The 21,732-nt window shown below is 31.6% G+C and overlaps 2 protein-coding genes across 3 annotated transcripts; one reads left to right on the forward strand and one right to left on the reverse strand.

The window, feature by feature from the left end:
* Positions 1 to 209: 209 nt before the first annotated feature.
* Positions 210 to 21,119, forward strand: LOC126735155 (uncharacterized). Of its 2 annotated transcripts, XM_050439100.1 has the most exons (11): positions 210 to 597; positions 805 to 1,192; positions 7,381 to 7,655; positions 7,960 to 8,140; positions 8,202 to 8,556; positions 14,695 to 14,901; positions 14,956 to 15,033; positions 15,092 to 15,270; positions 15,332 to 15,442; positions 20,488 to 20,619; positions 20,864 to 21,119. In XM_050439100.1, the coding sequence occupies exons 3-11, from the start codon at positions 7,394 to 7,396 to the stop codon at positions 21,000 to 21,002; spliced, it is 1,644 nt and encodes a 547-aa protein (XP_050295057.1). In that variant the 5' UTR covers positions 210 to 597; positions 805 to 1,192; positions 7,381 to 7,393; the 3' UTR covers positions 21,003 to 21,119. The 2 variants fall into 2 exon arrangements, with proteins under 2 accessions (XP_050295057.1, XP_050295056.1); XM_050439099.1 differs by lacking the exon at positions 805 to 1,192 and having other exon boundaries at positions 211 to 597.
* LOC126735161 (exosome complex component RRP46) lies at positions 5,719 to 6,526 on the reverse strand. Its single transcript, XM_050439109.1, has one exon. The coding sequence runs from the start codon at positions 6,409 to 6,411 to the stop codon at positions 5,740 to 5,742; it is 672 nt and encodes a 223-aa protein (XP_050295066.1). The 5' UTR covers positions 6,412 to 6,526; the 3' UTR covers positions 5,719 to 5,739.
* Positions 21,120 to 21,732: the final 613 nt, after the last annotated feature.

Genomic DNA, 21,732 nt, shown 5'->3' on the forward strand with positions numbered 1-21,732 from the left:
AAGTAAAATTTACAATGCACGATGTTTATTGAATCAGTTTAAATTTTGGCGGGAAATGTCGGCTGACATAGGACCACATTTGGCAACGTCGGAACGAAGGTTAATTAACGTTTCGTTTGTTTGCAAATGTAATCTCAAATAGGAAAGTACTAGATATAGTAACTTTTAGTTTGTTATGTTGGGACCGTTAAACGACTTGTCGTTTTCAAACTAACCTCAATTTTTTAGCAACGGTGTTTTGTGGTGTATCTGCGCTTGCGTGTTTTCCCAGTTTGGTGTGATGGAAAATTCCGACATTTTTGAATTTATTTTTTGTTGAAATACAGAAATAGACATCGGATTAATATGCGTAAATCGCGACGTATTACATACACTTATTAATGTGGATTACCTAATATTAGAACGTAATTTTTAATCCCCACTTGAGCAGAGATAAGAACTCATTTAAGTTGGAGACTGGGGAACCCCAGAAAACCGTTTTTATAATCTATGAATGCAGATTATGATGAATGAAACAAACCAGGTTCCGGCTGTTTTGTGTTTAAACTATTGATATTAGTGAAATACTGTCCCATAGGGACTTTATTACATTATAAGGTAAGCAACTTGATACATTTATACCCCAATAGCATGATAATAACTATAATAGCACAAGTACTTTTAAAATCTGTGTTAAAAGTCAATTTCAATTTAAGCATTACCATAACCCTAACTCACTTGGTTTTATTATTAGTCATATTAGTTGAGTTATTTATAGCATTAAAATTTTTATACACTCAAAAACTGTTTATTATGCATTTACAGATGCAGGGCTTCTCATATGACAAACACCATATCAGTGACAAAAATATTTTATGAAATAGAGACTAGAGAGATGAACAGGGGTGTAGATTCAATCAAACTGCTTTACTAAAAGGAACTTTAATGTTGATATAAACATAAATAAGTTGTTGACAAAGCCAATGATAAGTAGCCCCTAAAAGTAGGAAAACATCATAATTAGACTAAGCAAATAAAAATATTTTACTGCACTTTTATCTTTCTTTGTTAATTGCAGTGAGTAAAAAAGAGAAAAACGTTTTTATTTTTTGATAAGTTAATTTGGGCAGGGCAGTTTTCTTAGAGTATTGATGGGTTTTATTTGTGGACAGCGGTGAATGTGCAATTCCTAGTTCAGATTGTTTGTTTGCTGGTAAGTAAAAACAAAATTGTAAAAAATGGGAACTAGACAGTAAGAAGTTTATAAACAATGACTCCAACAGGAAAGAAAGATGTGCTAAATTATAAGAGCCTTTAGGTTATTAATCTAAAATATATTTTTATACAACATTGAGAGTTAAGAAGATTAAACCAGTCATTTAGTTCATTCATTCAGGCAGTAGTTAGTGTAGTAGTGCGATGGCATTACAAAAGTTTCAGACTGTCTGATGTTTCGAGAAGGCATTCTTAGTGTAAAAAGAAACAACTCAGGACATTCTATACATTTATTAAAAAACATAAATCCAGTAAAATTCTTCTTGATTCTAGTGTAGGCAAATTTAGTTTATCCCTCACCCACTGATAGTTATATTTGTCCCTGTAATATCAACTTCTAGGTAAATGTAGCAATGCTCAAAAATGTATTGTGGACTTTTTTGAGCAGCTCAGTGTAACAATTGTTAAGTTCCCAAGATGGGAATGGGTCTAACCAGGGAGCAATAAAGCATTCTGAAATTAAACATGGACAAGTCAACACCTAACTTCTCAGTGAAACCGAGCACTTTCATTGTCATATTTGTAATATGATTGATGTGGCTCTCAAATGATAATTTTGAGTCCATCCAGATTGTCAAGTCCCAAACATCTGTTTTAGAGATAATTGGAATATCATTTATTGAGTGAATAAAAATTTGTAAGTTTTCTTTGCCTTGAAAAAGTAATTTTATGGCATTTATGTTCCATCAGATAATAAGCCTCCAAGATTGTGGTTTTATTTTAAGTTTTAAATGAAATAGTCTATAATAATAGTAGTGTGATAGTATAATATGGGGAAAAAAGACAAACAGCATAATAATTTTTGAGTAAGTAAAAAAAAATGTTTTAAAGTATACTTGTAATAACTATTTGTGAATTACTGAGTAATAAAAATATTGCAAATAGTAGTAACAAAAAGTGATAAACAAGTTAATTTTCACATTCATTTACATCAATTATTTAATTGTGGAATAGCTGGTTTCCATGGAAAACATTGTTTTATTATTTTGAGTCAGCTTAAACTAATTTATAATGGCTCTTCATGATTATTGCATTCAACTAGAATATGAAATACAGTAAGCAGAGAATTACAAATTTTGCACATTGATTGGTTTTCTTTTAAGTATGCTTTCATATGTTATTGTAGTGTAACCTATTCAAAATCTTGTTAATTTATCTCTATCTTTTCTGGAAAGATTTATTAACTGCCTGTGTTCAAAATAGTTGTTTTTAATCAAATATAATTGTTTAACAATTTAATAGAAATATTAAGATAAATAGCTCCATCTGCAATAGTCCCATTGGCAAGTCTTTAGCAAATAGAGATATCTACAAAATGTATGCCATTTTTAGGCAAAAAATCAGTTAATAATATATAAGCAGTAACCTCCTGCCTTAGATTTTTTAAAAAAGTGGTAAAATTGTTACATTTTAGGTTTTAATATGGTTTTATTTTAACTTGAGAAATAAAATGTACATAATATTTTCTCACTTTTAATTTAGAAATGTCACTTCTACAGATGGGTACTTTGGGTTGTTAATTATGTAATATTTTACAATATTTACATAAAAGGTGGTATTCAACTAAGTATTCTTCCATACTACGCAACTGTATACAAAATTATGAGCTTAAAACTATAGGTTACCATTGAGCAACAGAGGTTTATACTTTATCCTTTTAAAAGTTAATATAGATCTAAAAATGCAAAAGAGCATTTTATTTCCAACAGGTTTGTTACCCAATTACAGGAAAGAATATAAGGAAAAAAAAATATTTAAAAAAAAAAGAAAAATTTACCAAAATAAGTATAAAAATGAAAAATCAAAATGCTTAACATTCTATGCACTTAAACAGACTATCTATATACATACTAGAAAGACTCTGCATTACCTATTTACTTAATACCTTCTATAATGGACATTAAACTGTCAACAAAAATATCGAACCGTCCATGTAAATTATTATTAATATAATTCTGACACATTATATTAATAGGGGATTTAAACAAAATATTAGTCCTAGCGGGATTTACATAAAATAATCTAAAATGCCTAGAGTTTATTCTTGGTACCTGAAAATTTAATCCAGCCAAAAGGGTGGGACAGTCAATCTTGTTATGAATAAGGTTATATAAGAATTTTATGGAAAGAATTTCTCTTCTTTTTGCTAAGGATATAATATTAAATTTATTTAAGTATAATTGATTATCCAAACCTCTGGCTGGAAAGACACCTTCCTCTCTAAACCAGAGATACTTCATAAACTTGCGCTGAATGCGCTCAATATCATCTATCAGGTATAAATTGGGTACCAAATTAGAGATCCGTATTCTATTTTTGAGCATATGTAAGTGAAAAAAAATAGTTTTAAAGTATTAATATTTTCAAAGTGCTGACAGTTTCGATAAACAAAACCCAACAATTTGGCAGAGTCAGAAACTATTTTTGCTATATGCTTAGCGAAACTTAATTTTGCATCATAAGTAATTCCCAGATCAATTGCCTCATCCACTCTAGCCAACAGAACATTATTTGCTCTATAGTCAAAATTGATTGGCAACAGTTTTCTAGAAAATGAGAGAATAGAGCATTTATTAACATTTAAATATAGTCTATTGACATTGCACCAATTCTCTACTTTGTTAAGATTTACCTGAAGGAATTCGCAATCGTCTTCAGTATCTATTTTTGTGAACAATTTTATATCACCCGCAAACAGTAAACTCTGACAAGACAGTAAATTGGCAAGATCGTTTATAAATAATAAAAAGAGAAGCGGGCCCAAGTTAGATCCTCGCGGAACTCCCAAGCACACTTCATATATAGGAGACTTAAAGCCTTCATATTCAACAAACTGTTTACGACCTCGTAAGTAAGATTTTATCAAAGCAACTAAATCCGTAGAAAAACCAAAAAATGTTAGCTTATGAAGAAGTACAAAGTGGTCAAAAGCTTTGCAGATATCAAGGTATATTACATCAACCTGACCTCTATTATCCAAATGCTGACACAGATACTCATTTAGGCAAGCCAGGTTTACTGTACAGGAGCGATTTTTGATGAAACCAAATTGATTAGGTGCGCTATGTCTAATTTGACATGGGCATATATTCTATTATAAAGAACTATTTCAAAAAGTTTGGAGAAATTACATAAGATCGATATAGCTCTGTAATTTTGAATGTCCTTCTTCGGTCCCTTTTTGAGTATCGGGGATATTCTTGCAGTCTTCCATTTATCGGGAAATACTGTTGAAGACAAGATAAGATTAAATATGTGGGAAATAGGCCCTGATAAAGCGCGAATACAATCTTTAACGACAAGACTTTGTACTCCATCGGTACCGGAGGTCAACTTACTTTTTAGTTTATTAGAGGCGGTGACAATTTCATCTTCCGAAAAATTATAAGAGCAATTTAGAGAGTTGTTAATAGTCTGGCTCGATTCGATACCAACATTAATACTAGATGTGTCAATTTGCTGTGGATCTTTTATTGTACGATCCTGAAATAGCATTACTCCGGGAATACGCGAAATTCCTTTCTTGTTCTGCACATAGTTCCAAAAATCGGAGGGGTCTACATTAATTCGATTTTCATCTGTTCGAGAAAATTCTAAAAAAGCAATCCTAATTTGTTCTTTAATATTGCTTCGAACTATTTTAAACTGACTTTCATAACAATGAGTTCTGTATTTCTTGAGTTTTTTCGAATTAAATTCTTTAGTTTGATATTCTTTATGATATCAGAATTAAATCAGACTGGAAATTTATATTTTTAACGATTTTAAGCGGAACTGCTCTATGAAATATTTCATTAAGTGTACTGTAGAAGCTGTCGCAAGATAAATTAGGATCAAAAGAGGCAAACACCTCCTGCCAGTCAGCAGCTTCAATTAAGCTATATAACATGGGATAATTAGCACATCTAAAATTGAAATAATTCTGTACCAATAAATTGTGGGTGAAATTATTAGTCTGAGGTAATTTACCCTACAAATTCATAATTAATGAGGGATGATAAGGATCACATTCAACAAAAGGAAAACTACTCGAATGAACTTCACACTCAGACAAATTGGTTATCACTAAATCCACAATTCTTCCATTGACATTAAGGACGTCAAATTCCATTATATTCATAAAAGCCAAAGTTGATCTCACAATAGAGTCATGCTGGTGACTAAGAAAATTGGGGATATTAAAATCACCCATTATAGGAATTATTTTCTTGTCACACAAATATTGCATTGTTTCAAAGTAATCGTACAATATATTATTCTGTAGGTATTTTCATATTTTATTCTTTTCACTGAAGTTGTGCAAGCTAGGTTAAGGGTGAATAATTATTTATTTGGTTTATGTATTTTTTAAAAAATGATTTCTAATTAAAGAATTCAATTATTATAGTGTTTAAAAGTTGACTTTTTAGTTAACTGGTCAAGAAGTAATGAATTGACCCTACATTTCACAAATAAAATTAGGAATCATTTTAATTTTTTATTGCATTACTCATTAACATTCAATAAAGTGGTCTTAAAGAACCTAATTACATTTTCACTTTCGTCCCTACACAAACTCAAAGCATTCTGATATTGTTCAACACTAAAGCATCCCTCTGTATGAGTTGCCAAAATTTTCCCACTTGTATTATTAAAAACAAACACAAACAGACCCTTTAAACTGCTTTCATTCATGGGGGGTGAAAAGCTGAACTCCTCATCCTTTGTCAAGAAACAACTCACTGCAGCAAATATAAACTTCATATCGATTCCAGAGTCCAGACAGGCCATACAAGCGGCATTAATTGCACAAGATATTGTTTGTCCATGATTTTGCATTTCTTGTATGTTTATGACCACGCCAGTCCTGGGGTATAACGAGGAGGCCACCGCGGTGGCACATATGTTCCTTATAAGGTGTTCTCGGAATCTGTCTTGTAAACCCGGTAAGCCAGACACTGGACGATAAATACATTCGACGGTCGCTTTATCGATTTGAATTTTTTGCATTTTTTCTTCAATGGGGCCGTAAATACCCGCTATTACCGCGGTTTCACCTTCGCAAAACAGAGCGGAGCCATCCGGTCTCGTTAGGACCCCCAACTTACATTTTAGGGTGTATTTTGTTATTGAGTTTATTTCATCTAGGTCCATTTTGGTGGAATTCAGTGGTTCCATTTGGTTTTTTCTGCCTTTTACGAATAAATGAGGTATTTTTTAATTTGATAATTGTATCACTTCAAACATGCTTACATTAATTTTTTTGACAACTGTTTGTAAACATTATTTAAGGTTAGGATGATTTTACCCCGTCGTTCTCTTCTTGTTATCTGGGTGTGGCCTAAATCGCGCCTTTACTAGTGTTTCATTTGACCAAAAGATGGCGCTGATGACATATATTAACCGATTTTAGGCGAATAACCAAAACGTTTTGGTTCTTACCGATTTTCGATTGGTATTTACCGAAGCGTTTAGGTGCTGTTGGTTTTTCTCAGTCTGAATTTGTATACGTTGTACTCCATTATATTATTTCTCATTCAAAGCAAGCATTATTTCTTGCATGTCGGAATAAAGTGACTGCCGTAAATATTTTAAAACCAACACGAAATTTTGGTATTTTCTTTTATATTTTTTTTAATTTAAATTTTCATTAAAAAAATCGGCAGCTAGTAAGCATCTAAGTCTTATTCTTGGATTAGCAATATCAGCATTATGAATAGAGTTGGTAATCATGGTCATAAACTAATGTAACAAAAAATACTTCCAAAACAACAAAACATAGATCCTAAATAATGTCAAAATAAACGAAATTAGAAATTATAGAAACTACAAACACAACAAATAAATACATGAGATTAGGAAATATGATTATTTATAAAGGAATATTATGTAAGAAATGAGAATGCAGTACACAAAATAAAGTTGTTTTTGTTTATTATTTACTATTTATAATCAATAAACACTGGTTAAACCAAAACGTTTACACGAAAATAAGTTGTCACGTCAATGTAGTTGTTTGGCGTGTAAACACCAAGGATAACCGCGGTATAAATTACCAATAAATTATGGTTATCCGCCTAAAATCGGTTATTTTAAAATGAGCGCCAAATTCAAAACGGAAGCTGTTAAATGATAATTTTTTTCCAGGATCTGGGACACGATGGATCCTTTACCGTTTCTTCAAGAGATCTTTCCTCATAAATCTGAAAATGAAATAAAGTCTTTAATTGAATTAACGCAGGACGACTTACAGCAAGAGTCATACGAGCGATGGATCGAAATATTAATTGATATGCTGTCAAGTAACGATCTGAATGGCGATGAGATTAATGTAAACGTTCAGGAAAACGATGAAGCTGGTCTGGGCGAGGATAATCATTTAAACATAGTTGAAGAAGACGAAGAAGAGGGGGCTGTGGGCGGTATGTAACGCCGGGGCTTAATAAGGAGGCCCTGTAGACAGCATATTGCACCTCAGTATTGCCAAGTAGAAATTCAAAATTTCCATGTTGCCTGAACAGTTTTAGCGACGTTGTCACATTTTTCTAGACTTCCTATGAGGTTACATTGGTGCAATATGCTGCCTAAACATATTTCTTTTATATCAGTTAGAGCAAAACTGTATGTTTGATGTAAAACTGACAGTTTCAGTTTCAAAATAGGGGATTATTGTAAGGGCATACTACATAATAAAACCGAATTACTAAAAAAAAAGCTCTTTTTTAGGTTACTTTCAAAATCCTACAAACTTAGTTTGGGATCTGTTAAAGCAAACCTTACCTGAAGCGGACCCAAATTATTTGAGGGATCAAGCGAATCGATTTGCCAATGAACCAGAAAATCTAGATCAATTCGTCATCAAAGCCCTAGAGACAAATAATTACCCCACAATGAAAGACTATTTAAAGTAAAAACACCAGTTTTAATGAATTGAGTGCCATATACACTTCATTTTTTAATTTCGTTAGGCAACAAAGAGAAGATGATGTGCTTGAAATGTACCAGCCCGACTACGACTTCAATTTATTCTTAGAGAAATTCATGAAACAATTTCCAGATCCAGAGAAGCATTTTTTAAATTCGAATCGTCCGAATCCACTGGACGATGAAGACGTAACTGAGCACGACGTGCTTTATGCCAAAACGTTTCTTTATAATAAGTATCCAGAGATCAGAAAAAAGCATTTGGACTTGATGTTCGTCATAAAGAAAAGGAACCTTTTTGATTGCTGTAATGCTCTGGACTTTTTCCCGAAGGAATTGAAAAGGAGGAGGGAAGAAGAGTGTTTTCCTGTATCCAGAAATCTGGCTTTGTTGCAAGAGGTAAGAGAACACATTGTGAACATGAACACACAATATCAAGGTTAATAAATTTTAAGTCAGGACTGCAGTATGCCATTACATTTGTATATTTTTCCCTTTACTAACGATTTGCATCAGGTACCTAGGTTAAATGTACTGAACTTTGACGGAATATGTTCCTGGAATTGTTGGTATTGGTATATTCTTTCCTGAAGATAATTTTGAGGGTAAAAACGCGATTCTGAATTTGGGTAGTTGTGGCTGTTTTTATTGGGGCCTCAAAGTAAAAAGATATTAAATTAAAATGTCTTAATATTTAATAGATTATCGTATTTCAAATATATACAGGGTGCCTCTAAAAGGTGTGTACAAAATCCTAGGACATATTCTTGAGGTCAAAATAAGCCGATTTAAAGCAACTAGGGGTCACTAGGAGTTTTTTGGTATGAAACTCTCAAATGGGTATCTTTTTACTGTGGCAGATAGAGGGCGCTCCATACTGCACTGTTGATGGTGTAAAATGACCATAACTTTGTGGTCAAAAATGTGGTTTTTATTTTTTTTTTGGAAAGGAAACAATTTCCCTAACGCTTTTAAGTAAAAAAAGGTACTCTTGTTAGAACCTGCTAAAATTAGCCGTTACCAAGATATGTCGTATTTTAGTGTTTGAAGCCGTACCGGAATAATAAAAAAATGGAATGAAATTTGAAATGAAGATTGTTTTAATTTAATGATAAACAATAATTTATTTAAAGTAATTTTAATTATTATAAACTTTTAACAATTGTTCAAAAAGACCTCCGTCGTAAAAAGTTAAAAGTACTCTTTGCATCAACTCCTCATCAGGTTTCAATATGTTGGCTGCATTTTGAATCCTCGCCCATAACTCTTCTTCTGTATTAATTGCTCTGGAGTACACCATCGTTTTTAAACACCCTCACAAAAAATAATCTAATGGAGTCAGGTCCGGTGAGTGTGATGGCCAGTTTGCAGGAACGTCATTTCCTCTTCCAATCCATCTACATATTTGGATATTGTTGATTTAATAATTCCGAACATTTAAAGTGAAATGCGATGGAGCACCATCATGCATGAACTATATCATGCCAATATTGTAATGGCAATCCTAATAAATTTGGCAGCGTATTTGGTAAATGTTCTAAATAATTCACACCAGTTAGCCTTGGTGGTAAATTTACAGCACCGATTATAAAATTGCCAATGATTCCCGCCCACACATTGACCCTACACTCATGTTGAAAATGAGTTACTTTAGTGGCATTGGGATTCTCATCAGCGTAAACTTGTTCATTATGAAAATTAGTTACACCATATCTTGTAAAGCATGCTTCATCTGTAAACAAAATTTAAATGTTGTGTGTTTTCATTGAGAAAGTGACAGAAGCCCAAACGTTGTTTAAAACCCGTAGGCAAATGGTCTTATACCTTTTGGATGTGGTATGTATAAAGCTGATGTTCTTTCAACGTTCTTTAAACCACATCCTTAGATGCTCCTACTTTTAAACCTAGACCACCGAACATAAACTAGAATAGAAGGATCACTCTAAGCGCCGCCCAAAATGTTGCCTTTCTCACTCGCTTTCTGATGCTACTCTTTTTTGCTGCCCGGTGGCGACTGCGTTATACAGGGGCGTCTTCAATATTAGAACTATAATAGCGTTGTGCGGAAATTTTGTACTTTAAAAATGCCGGCGATATGTTGCGTAGATGGCTGCAGGAGTAAAAGTGGATATACATTTTTTTTTAAATAAAAATGGATTAGTCTTTAAAAAAAAATACACGCTTTTCTTCAGAATTTCTTAAATATCTCGGAAAATTGAGATCCTACAAAAAAATCTAATAAACAAAAGTTGGTTTAAAAACAAAAGATTGGCTTTTGTTTGATTTATCTAGGTGCTATAGGCGTTAAGATACAACTGTGTGAACATAACCCCTTTTTTTAGATAACAAAATATAATGACGTAAAATAATAACGTGAAATAATTTTAAAAAAAAAACGTTTTTTAGACAAATATCCAGCACATTTTTTTCAAGTATGTACTATCAAAAACTTTAAAAATAAACTTGATTGTAGTCATTAGCATAAAAAAATAATAATAATAAAATAAAAGCAGTTTTAAAAACATTTATCATAAAAAATTATGTATTTATTTCAAAAATTAAAGCGTAGCCTTCTACAATGGACTATATATAGGTACCAATAATATGTTCAAAAAGTGTCAGCGATTTAGAGTACATATTTTTTTTAAATCGTGATTTTAACCTAAAAAAATGCAAAATTTTTGGTAATATTCTGTTATTAGTGGTGGTTTTTAATAGTGAAAGCTATCCGATTTATTATTAGTTGCATTGCAATCATTTGAATGATATAAATTTTAGCCACTTATACCGTCTAACCATACTTAAAACTGCATTTTTTTCGTCATTAAGGGTGGTTTTTAAGGGTTTAAGTTTCAAAATATTGATGTGTACTATAATCCCCAATGTAAAACTATATTTATTTTGCATATTTATATGAATTCTAGGTTGTAAAATACCTATTTTCGTTTTATTTGAATTTTAGTGGTTTGTTCTTTCATCCCCTATTTAAAAAGCAAATAATTAGGCATTTAATAAGTTTTTTTTTATTTAACTGCCTTTTTATATTTCACTGTTACCGAGTTCCATATGCTGAGTGTTGTTATCACATTATTATGTAAATTTTATTAAATATTTAAAAAATGGGCATATTAACGAAGTTATTATTAATTAAGTGTATGTAATATTAGGTAGGTAGTTTCTTGGTCAGTTAAGAAAAGAGCATGAAAGGAACGTAAAGCTAAGATTTAATTGTGTACATTCTAATAAACTTAATTTTTTAAGCTAACTACCAAGTGTTTTTCTTACAGTTATTTGTTCAAAAGAGATACTTAATAATATTCTTTCAATTTCATTTTAACAATAATACAAAGTGCCTTTAATTTCAAAAAATTCCATATATTACACGCTGCCCGCCGCGATGTACGAAAATATTCCTTATTAAAAATGTTTCAAACACCCCCCGTATCGTAAAGGATTGCCGTCGAAACTAAATAATGATTTACGACCGCGTAAAAAAAGTCGGCACTGTCACCGAACATAAACTAGAATAGAAGGATCACTCTAAGCGCCGCCCAAAATATTGCCTTTCTCACTCGCTTTCTGATGCTACTCTTTTTTGCTGCCCGGTGGCGACTGCGTTATACAGGGGCGTCTTCAATATTAGAACTATAATAGCGTTGTGCGGAAATTTTGTACTTTAAAAATGCCGGCGATATGTTGCGTAGATGGCTGCAGAAGTAAAAGGGGATATACATTTTTTTTAAAATAAAAATGGATTAGTTTGCAGAAAAAAATACACGCTTTTCTTCGGTATTTCTTAAATATCTCGGAAAATTGAGATCCTACAAAAAAATCTAATAAACAAAAGTTGGTTTAAAAACAAAAGACTTGGCTTTTTTTTGATTTATCTAGGTGCTATAGGCGCTAAGATACAACTGTGTGAACATAACACCTTTTTTTAGATAACAAAATATAATGACGTAAAATAATAACGTGAAATAATATTTAAAAAAAAAACGTTTTTTACACAAATATCTAGCACATTTTTTCAAGTATGTACTATCAAAAACTTTAAAAATAAACTTGATTGTAAGTCATTAGCATAAAAATTAAAAAAGTTAGGAATAAAATAAAAATAATTGCAGTTTTAAAAAAAAATATGTATTTATTTCAAAAATTAAAGCGGAAGGCTACGCTTAAGGCTACAATGGACTATATATAGGTACCAATAATATCTTCAAAAAGTGTCAGCGATTTAGAATACATATTTTTTTTAAATCGTGATTTTAATCTAAAAAAATGCAAAATTTTTGGTAATATTCTGTTATTAGTGGTGGTTTTTAATAGTGAAAGCTAACCGATTTATTATTAGTTGCATTGCAATTATTTGAATGATATAAATTTTAGCCACTTATACCGTCTAACCATACTTAAAACTACATTTTTTTCGTCATTAAGGGTGGTTTTTAAGGGTTCAAGTTTCAAAATATTGATGTGTACTATAATCCCCAATGTAAAACTATATTTATTTTGCATATTTATATGAATTCTAGGTTGTAAAACACCTATTTTCGTTTTATTTGAATTTTAGTGGTTTGTTCTTTCATCCCCTATTTAAAAAGCAAATAATTAGGCATTTAATAAGTTTTTTTTTATTTAACTGCCTTTTTATATTTCACTGTTACCGAGTTCCATATGCTGAGTATTGTTATCACATTATTATGTAAATTTTATTAAATATTTAAAAAATGGGTATATTAACGAAGTTATTATTAATTAAGTGGTATGTAATATTAGGTAGGTAGTTTCTTGGTCAGTTAAGAAAAGAGCATGAAAGGAACGTAAAGCTAAGATTTAATTGTGTACATTCTAATAAACTTAATTTTAAAGCTATCTACCAAGTGTTTTTCTTACAGTTATTTGTTCAAAAGAGATACTTAATAATATTCTTTCAATTTCATTTTAACAATAATACAAAGTGCCTTTAATTTCAAAAAATTCCATATATTACACGCTGCCCGCCGCGATGTACGAAAATAATCCTTATTAAAAATGTTTCAAACACCCCCCGTATCGTAAACGATTGCCGTCGAAACTAAATAATGATTTACGACCGCGTAAAAAAAGTCGGCACTGTTTAGAAGTCCCTACTTCAAAGGGCCGCAAGAGAGTGAACCTACTGTCTTGTTCTTTATACTGTGGCACTGTTTAGAAGTCCCTACTTCAAACGGCCGCAAGAGAGTGAACCTACTGTCTTGTTCTTTATACTGTGCCTAGACGTATGGTGCTTAATATAGGATTCTTTCCAAAATTTGTTCCTTTATCTGAGGAGTCCTTAGGTTTGTTCTCACAGCAGTAAGAAAGTTTGCGACAAATAAACATGCGCAATAGGGTAAAATGCGTTCGCACAGAAACTTCTGATCGGTTTCAAATTAAAAGTTTGATGTTCTTATACAAATTTCTGATCGTCATCTGATAGTCAGACTTGTTTTCGGATTTATTTCAAGCTAAGTGTCAGAGAATTCGTGTAGCCAGATAGAACGCCGATCTTCGGAATATGAACATAATCTCTAAATTGTTGTTTGTGTTTTGTAATATCCCTGATATTCTTTTTGAAATTATATTTTAAATTGTTGGATTAGTCTAAAAATACACATTAAGAAAATGAGTGATTTTGAATCGTCGGAAGAATCTGAATTATTAGAATTTTGTTGATTCCGACACGGACGGAAGATTTACTTGAAGAACGGATGAGGCCCAAAAATCAAAACTATTTTGAAGAAAGTGTGTTAATTAATAGAATAGAATTTCTTGACCATCCTAGAGTAAGCCCTGAAGTAGCAAATAATAACACAATTTTAAACTCTATTAATAATATACACCTATTTTAAGGTTGTATTGTAATTTTTTTTTGTTTATGTTTTATTTATTTTTCCATTTCCCACTAGCTTAAACAAGTGAGGTTATTTTTCTTGCTCTTCTTTTTTTAATATGGACTCACTCAACCTGTATTTGATGTTCGCACAGACGGTTTCAAGTTGATCAGAAGTTGTAATATCTTACGCATGCGCATCAAGATGGTTTGGAAATAGTTTCAAACTTGTAAGAAATTTGCAGTGAGAACAAATCTTATATCATACGGTGCTGACCACAATTGACAGTTACAGGAGTAATACTACCGGTTTCGCGAACGCGTCTCTCAATAGCAGAAATTGTTTGATGATTTGGTATACGCCGATTCGGAAATGTTTGCCCTAACACTTTCCATGCTGTTTCCTTCACAATACCCAAAAACTAATAACATATCCGCTGTGGACTGTTGCAATATGTTACAAAATGTTACAAAATTTAAATAAAATCGATTTTTATTCTTAAATTTAACAGCCTATAACTAAGAAACGAAGCAACTTTGAACTAAAGTAAGTTGCTTTAAATCGGCTTATTTTGACCTCAGGAATATGTTCTATAGGATTTTCTGCAGACCTTTTATATATATTACAATATGGAGATATTGGCCAGCTGGTTTATTATTTGAAACTCTAATTTATTTTTATTCAGGTCGCATATGCCAAATATCGAAAATACATCCTAATGGTGTTAAAATACAAAAACGAGGTGTTCAATAAGATAAAAGAAGAAGCGAGAGCTTTAGGGTTGTTGGAGAGCTGTGGCGTTTGCATGGACGACGAATTAATCCCCGAAGAATGTTTTACTTGCATGAAAGGCTGCGTTTTTTGCCAAAGTTGTGTTCAAAAATATGTCGAGGTACAGCAAAGAAATATAAAAAAAAAAATCTAAATCAACTTAATTAAATTTAAGGTACAAATGGGCGACGGTTTAACTACGTTCCCATGCTGTAACGATTGTGATTCGCAGTTTAACCTATATGTCCTACAGGTAATTTATACCTATTATATAAAAAAAAGATTAATTATATTTGAGGAGGGGTTTTCAGTTGGCACTTCCACAAAACATTTTCGAGAAACTAGTACTGAAAATCCAAAGTAACGAACTGAAAAAGGCCAACTTGGAGGGCTTGGAAATGTGCCCATTTTGTGACTTTGTCAGCGTCACCGTTGAAGAGAATAAGACATTTAAATGTCAAAATGACGATTGTCTTAAGGAGTCTTGCAGGTATAATAAAGACTACATGTAACTTTTAAATTTATTATAATTAAAAAAATATTATTTATAGGCTGTGCAAGCACGAATCTCACATACCATTGCGATGCAATGAAATTGAATATGACGAGGACGTGCGAAGGAGAACTTATATTGAGAATATGATGACTGATGCTCTAGTTCGGTAAGGTTTCTTAATTAATTCCTTTTTAGGTTGGGAGAAAACTTGTAAATGTTATCTGGCTAATTATTTTATTTACCTTAAATTAAGGTAAAAAATACACAAAAGACCTTAATACTGTTTACTTACTTACGGGATCTGATGATGTCTTGATTAGGCAAAAAATGCAACTTTGAATATTTTTTATCTTTAATTTGCAATTAGAAATGGGTTTCTTGGTTTTTTACTTTCAATAATTTCTGAATGGGCAGTAGTGACATTATAGTGCATGGAAGGTAGAAAAATTGACTTAAACCGCTTAAAGTCGACTTCAACTACCTGGCAAACATTATTCATTTTTGACACAATAATTTTGAATCTCTTCTAGACAGTTGAGGACGCTTTTGACTCACGTCAAAACGTTTTTACGCCTGAAAGAACTTTAAGTACAAAATTACTTCATTTGCCTGAAAAACAAAATTAAAATTGATTTTAAACGCCTAAAGATAGCTTCAACTGCCTGAAAAAATTTTAAATTTAAAAATATTTTTCCAGGCACTTAAAGCTATTTTCAGACAATTCAAATTAAAAAAGTTCTTATTTTCCAAAATACGGATTACATATAACAGTTGTACAATCATGTATAAAGGGCAAATCCAGCGACAACATAGTAGCCGATAACACAACCCACATTACATATGTAGGTGCTGCAGGCCCATACCTTACCAATATTTATTATATAACTCAGTGGGTAAATCTGACAATAGCACACAACACATGATTTAGAGAGGTTTATACATTTTTCTGTTTATTAATAAGAAATTGCGTTAATTCACTTCATCTGGTAAATCATTCCACAATTTAATCCCTAAGTATGTAAAAAAAGCTTTCTGGAAAGCTGCATTGCGATGTCGGAGTGCCCTGCATTCATTAACAAACAAATCTGGTATTATGCTGATGTAAAAATAACGCTGGTATAAGGTATAAGGGTTGTCCGGCTTTTAGGACTAGCCATTTGTTGAAATAATTATTTTTTTTTAATTCACTATATATATATGCGTTTAAAATCAATCATCAAAAAGCATACCAACTTTTCCAAACTTATCAATCCTTTACCAAATTTTTCACTTATGAACATGCCGTCAAATATTATTATTTATTTATTTATTTATGGAACAAATAAGTGTGAGATTTTCTCAATCTTATTTTCGGCATTAAAATAAAAGTATACAGGATTTTAAAGGGTTCTAGTTTTAAATTATGATCATGGGATTTTTTTTGTTCATAAGTTTGTGTTCAATTTCCCAATGTTGTCATTTATATTATCTAAAGAAAAAGAAGTGTACACTTGAGAATCTTCCGCATATTGTTGAATTTTTGAATATTTAATACAATTGCTCATATTTGCAACATACAGGGTGTCCGAAAAGTCAACGATAATACTGAAGGGGCTGATGGAGCAACCCATAAGCACCCAGAAAAACATAAAATGACCTTAGTAAAAAATCGATGGTTTTTGAGATATTGGCACTTTAGTGAAAGTCACCAAAATCCTACTCTTGGATCAGATTTTCGATTGTCACGCCTTAAAAATAGATATTTTTTAGAATCTCTTTTTACCTATGCAACACTGAATAGCCATTTTACTGATCAAAGATAAACATTAAACTAAACGGCCAAAAACTTTAATAAGAAATCTATTCTAAAATAAAGTATTACTTATTTTTATTTTTTAAACTTTGAATTTGACCGCTCATATTGGACCGAAAAATTGTACGGCAACCCAGCTAATACCTTAAAAAGTTTGCTCATTTAATCTACTTTTTAAAATTACCTAAATATTTTTTTAACAGTTTACTATTATTGTGTTATAGTAAAAAATAACCCTAATTCACCTTATAATATCATTGTAAAAAAATTAAACAAATTTTTAAGTTATGTTTAAAATGTTTTATTTAACTTAAAAATTAAAAAAATCAAGAGCGAAGGTAATTCTTTTCACCATAGCAATAAACAACAAACATTCTTGGAATTTAGTTTGTTTACAGTATTCCGTGAACTAACTACTTTTTTGCTTGTATCTTAACGTTTCTGTTACCTTTTGCTTTGGATTTGTTTTTGAGTTCATTTTCCTGTGGACTGTGTTCTTTGAGCTGTTTGTTTTATTGGTTAATCATTCATTATGCCCTTGCCGTATACCGCCCAAGAATATGCAAACATGCACCTCATTTATGGTGAATGCAGAGGAAATGCTCTAGCAGCATGTAATCTTTATCAAGAAAGATATCCGAATTTGGCCCGATATCCTGACTATCGTGTATTTATTAATGTTCACCGCTCATATTCCGAAGGCAGAATGCCTCATGCTCCTGTTCGAGAGGGAAGACCTCGTATTTATTATGTTGATCAAGTTTTAGAAGAAATTGAAAATGATCCGACTACTTCGGCACAAGCAATCGAAAGAAGAACAAGGATACCGAAATCGGTAGTAAACGACATCACAAGGCGATTTCAATATCACCCTTATCATGTTCAACAAGTGCAAAGCCTACTGCCTCGAGACTACAAATCACGCTTACAATTTTGCCGCAGAATCTTGCAAAAAAATCAAGAGGATCCGAATTTTTTAAATATTATACTGTGGTCGGATGAGAGTACATTCAAAAAGCATGGCTCTATGAACTTGCCCAATTTGCACACTTATGCGTTGAAAAATCCTCATTCTATTCGAGAAGAAAGGTCACAGTACCGATTTAAAGTAAACTTGTGGACCAGTATCTTGAACGGACGTGTAATTAGCCCATTCGAATTACCAGAAAATTTGAACTGGCAGGCTTATTTAGATTTTTGTCGAGACAATCTACCAATTCTTTTAGAAGATGTTCCTTTGGTCAGTCGCCGAACAATGTGGTTCCAAAATGATGGTTGCCCGGCACATTATGTTCATGAAGTTCATCGGCATTTAAACCAAACATACCCCAACAGATGGATCGGCCGACTTGGTCCAATTTTATGGCCTCCCAGGTCTCCAGACCTAAACCCCCTCGATTTTTTTTACTGGGGTTGCATAAAAGAAAAGGTTTATGCAAGACCAATAAATAATATTGCTGAATTACGGCAGCGAATAAATGATGCAGCCCAAGATCTTAACGCTGCCAGGAATGCAAGATGGATCAATAGGTCATTTATTAAAAGATGCCACGCCTGCATTCTCGTTGGTGGTAGACAGTTCGAATATATTATTTGATTTTTAAATTTTTTTTTTAAGTTAAATAAAAATATTTTTTGAACATAACATAATTATAAATTTGTTTTATTTTTTTTATAAGGTACATTAGGTTTATCTTTCACTCTATCACAATAACAGTAAAGCTTTTTTTAAAGCATATTGGGTAATTTTAAAATTAAATTAAATAAGCAAACTTTTTAAGGTATTAGCCGGGTTGCCATACAATTTTTCGGTCCAGTATGAGCGGTCAAATTCAAAGTTTAAAAAATAAAAATAAGTAATACTTTATTTTAGAATAGATTTCTTATTAAATTTTTTGGCCGTTTAGTTTAATGTTTGTCTTTGATCAGTAAAATGGCTTTTCAGTGTTGCATAGCTAAAAAGAGATTCTAAAAAATATCTATTTTTAAGGCGTGACAATCGAAAATCTGATCCAAGAGTAGGATTTTGGTGACTTCCACTAAAGTGCCAATATCTCGAAAACCATCGATTTTTTACTAAGGTCATTTTATGTTTTTCTGGGTGCTTATGAGTTGCTCCATCAGCCCCTTCAGTATTATCGTTGACTTTCCGGACACCCTGTATATAATATAGAGGGCACAAAATTGAGCCTTGAGGCACACCTGTTGATTCAAACTAAGATCGAATGTCTTGAGAATCTCTTAAAATGTGCACATAAAATGATCAATCTATTAAATGCGAATGCTTTCCTAAAATGAAGTAGTGCCAGGCGAGTTATCAGGTTTTTATATTCACTGTTCACTGTGATAAAAATTTGACGTGTTTAGAAAGTTGAACAATTCTTTATTAATATGTTTTCCAGAATTTTAGAAACTAAAGAAAGAATATTGATCGGTCTGAGGACCTTTAGGATTCGTGTTTTCAGTTAGCGGTTTTACGATTACCTTTTTCTAGAAAGATGGAAACTAACTTTCGGAATCTAACTTCTAACTACGTAACTTTCCAAAATACAAGAATTTATTAAGGGATAAAGGCAGTTAGTTTAAGATTCTTGACTGACACAACACTATCGCCATTTGCCCCAGTAGATTACGATCCAGGTTCTTTAACAGGGCATTTTCGCTTATCAGGGTAAAATTTTGTTCAGTATTGATGTTAGGATGGACCCTACCTTTTTTTTGAAGAAAATTTCTTAAATGTCTAATATTCTAATTGACTCTAAAGATTTAATTTTTTAAATATTTCTTATATTCCTTATCCCTTAACCGTATTAAACTTTTTATATTATCAGTTATCCAAGGCGTACAATTTCTCTCTATTGATGATTAAAAATATATTATTTTGTACCAATATTGTTTGTAAAATAAATCCTATTCCACCCTAATTATTCAGTATCCCTGCGAAAATGATCAAAATTAATATTTTTATATTAGTTACGATATTTTAATATATATTTTTTAATATATTTTGGATTTTTGGAAAATGTATTATAGCTTAATCTAAATTATTATTGAGAGAAGAATTTTCTTACTGTTTGTGATACTGGTGTAGAAACAGCTTCTATCACATCAAGTTCTCGACTTGAAATATTCACATCAATAAGACTTGAGCTGTTTGTCAAAAAATTATAGTGTCTAGGTTCAGGCATTAGCTGTTTTAGGTTAAATTACATTTTTAAGGTTTCTTGTTTTCGCGTTTTCTTTTAGTAAATGAATATAATCGCTAAGGGTCGTCGCTTGCTCTAATGAAAGTGATAATTGAAGGCACTTCTGAATCGTTTTAAAAGATTTGTAGGCCTGATAGCAACTTGAGTGAAAAAAAACATTTTCTCTATCTATATCTCTCAAATAGTTATTAAATTATTGTTTTTTTTTCTTAGGACTTGTCCAAACTGTAACAAGAAATTCGTGAAAAGTAACGGCTGTAATAAAATGACTTGCAGTTGCGGCACTAAAGTTTGTTACCTGTGCTCCCAAGTAATAAATGGATACGATCATTTTAGTGAAGCAGGGTAAGATTTTTCTATTATGAAAACTTAAGAATTAAAAAATACTGATTAGTAAGATGTGGTTATTTAATACGTGTAAAAAGCAAGCTAAAAGATAACTTTATCGTACTAGTGCAAAGCAAACTTAATAATCTTAATTAATGAGGCATTATTGGAGATATCTATGAAAATATATTGTAAAAAAAAGCATGTTTTACAAAAACCTCGTTAAAACTACTCGACCCAACCCATAAATATTTTTTTACAGATGTCCATTGGTTACTAACGACGCTGTCCTCGACTTAAATCGGGTGAAAAAGAACGCTGATATTGCCAAGCTCAAGCTAGGAAACGTCGAAATTAAATTTGATCCCGCACAAGGCATTGAGGGTTTTTTCGTGAAATAACAACGAATTTTGTTGCTTAACGATTTTTTTGCTCAACTATTACGTACCAATTAGGATTAGTAACAAAAATGTAGTTTAATAATTATTTTGATAATATAATTAGATTTTATTAAGACAGTTATACAAAATAATTAATCATTTATTATATTTTGTTTAAAGGTAACTGATATTAAAAACCTGAAATTACGAAAGCAAAACTGGTTTTTTGCTCATAAGTTTTCTATTTTTTTACTTCTGTTGTTAGGCCAGAAATATTTTGGAATCAGGTTTGTTTGATGCTTTCTTATATTAATAAATAAATGGCTGTTTACTGAAAATAAAATAATGTTTAATATCAAATAGTTTATTTTTTTATGACCATATTCCTAATAGTCCTCTATTTTGTATAGGGAAGATAACACTGCTTCTAGATTCCAACTTAGGTTTCACTGCACATATGAGCTACATTATAAATAAATCTCTGAATGGATTTTTTAAAGGCAGTATTTTGTCAGAATAAGAGAGGCAACTCGAATAAAATAATTTACAAAACAATGACAAGAAGCGCATTTCCCAAACTAGTAACAGAAATAAAGCAGAGTGCCAATAAAGCACTTCTTGTTAAATGTGAATACCCCAAAGTCCGAATTTGGAATGGTTTGATCTCATAGTACGCTGCTGATACATCAATAATTTGGCTTGACCTGTTGATCTTTCGGACAGTTGATATTTCGGAGACTGATATCCAGGA

Source organism: Anthonomus grandis, chromosome 4 (genome assembly GCF_022605725.1).
Source record: "Anthonomus grandis grandis chromosome 4, icAntGran1.3, whole genome shotgun sequence".
Classification (NCBI taxonomy): Eukaryota; Metazoa; Arthropoda; class Insecta; order Coleoptera; family Curculionidae; genus Anthonomus; species Anthonomus grandis.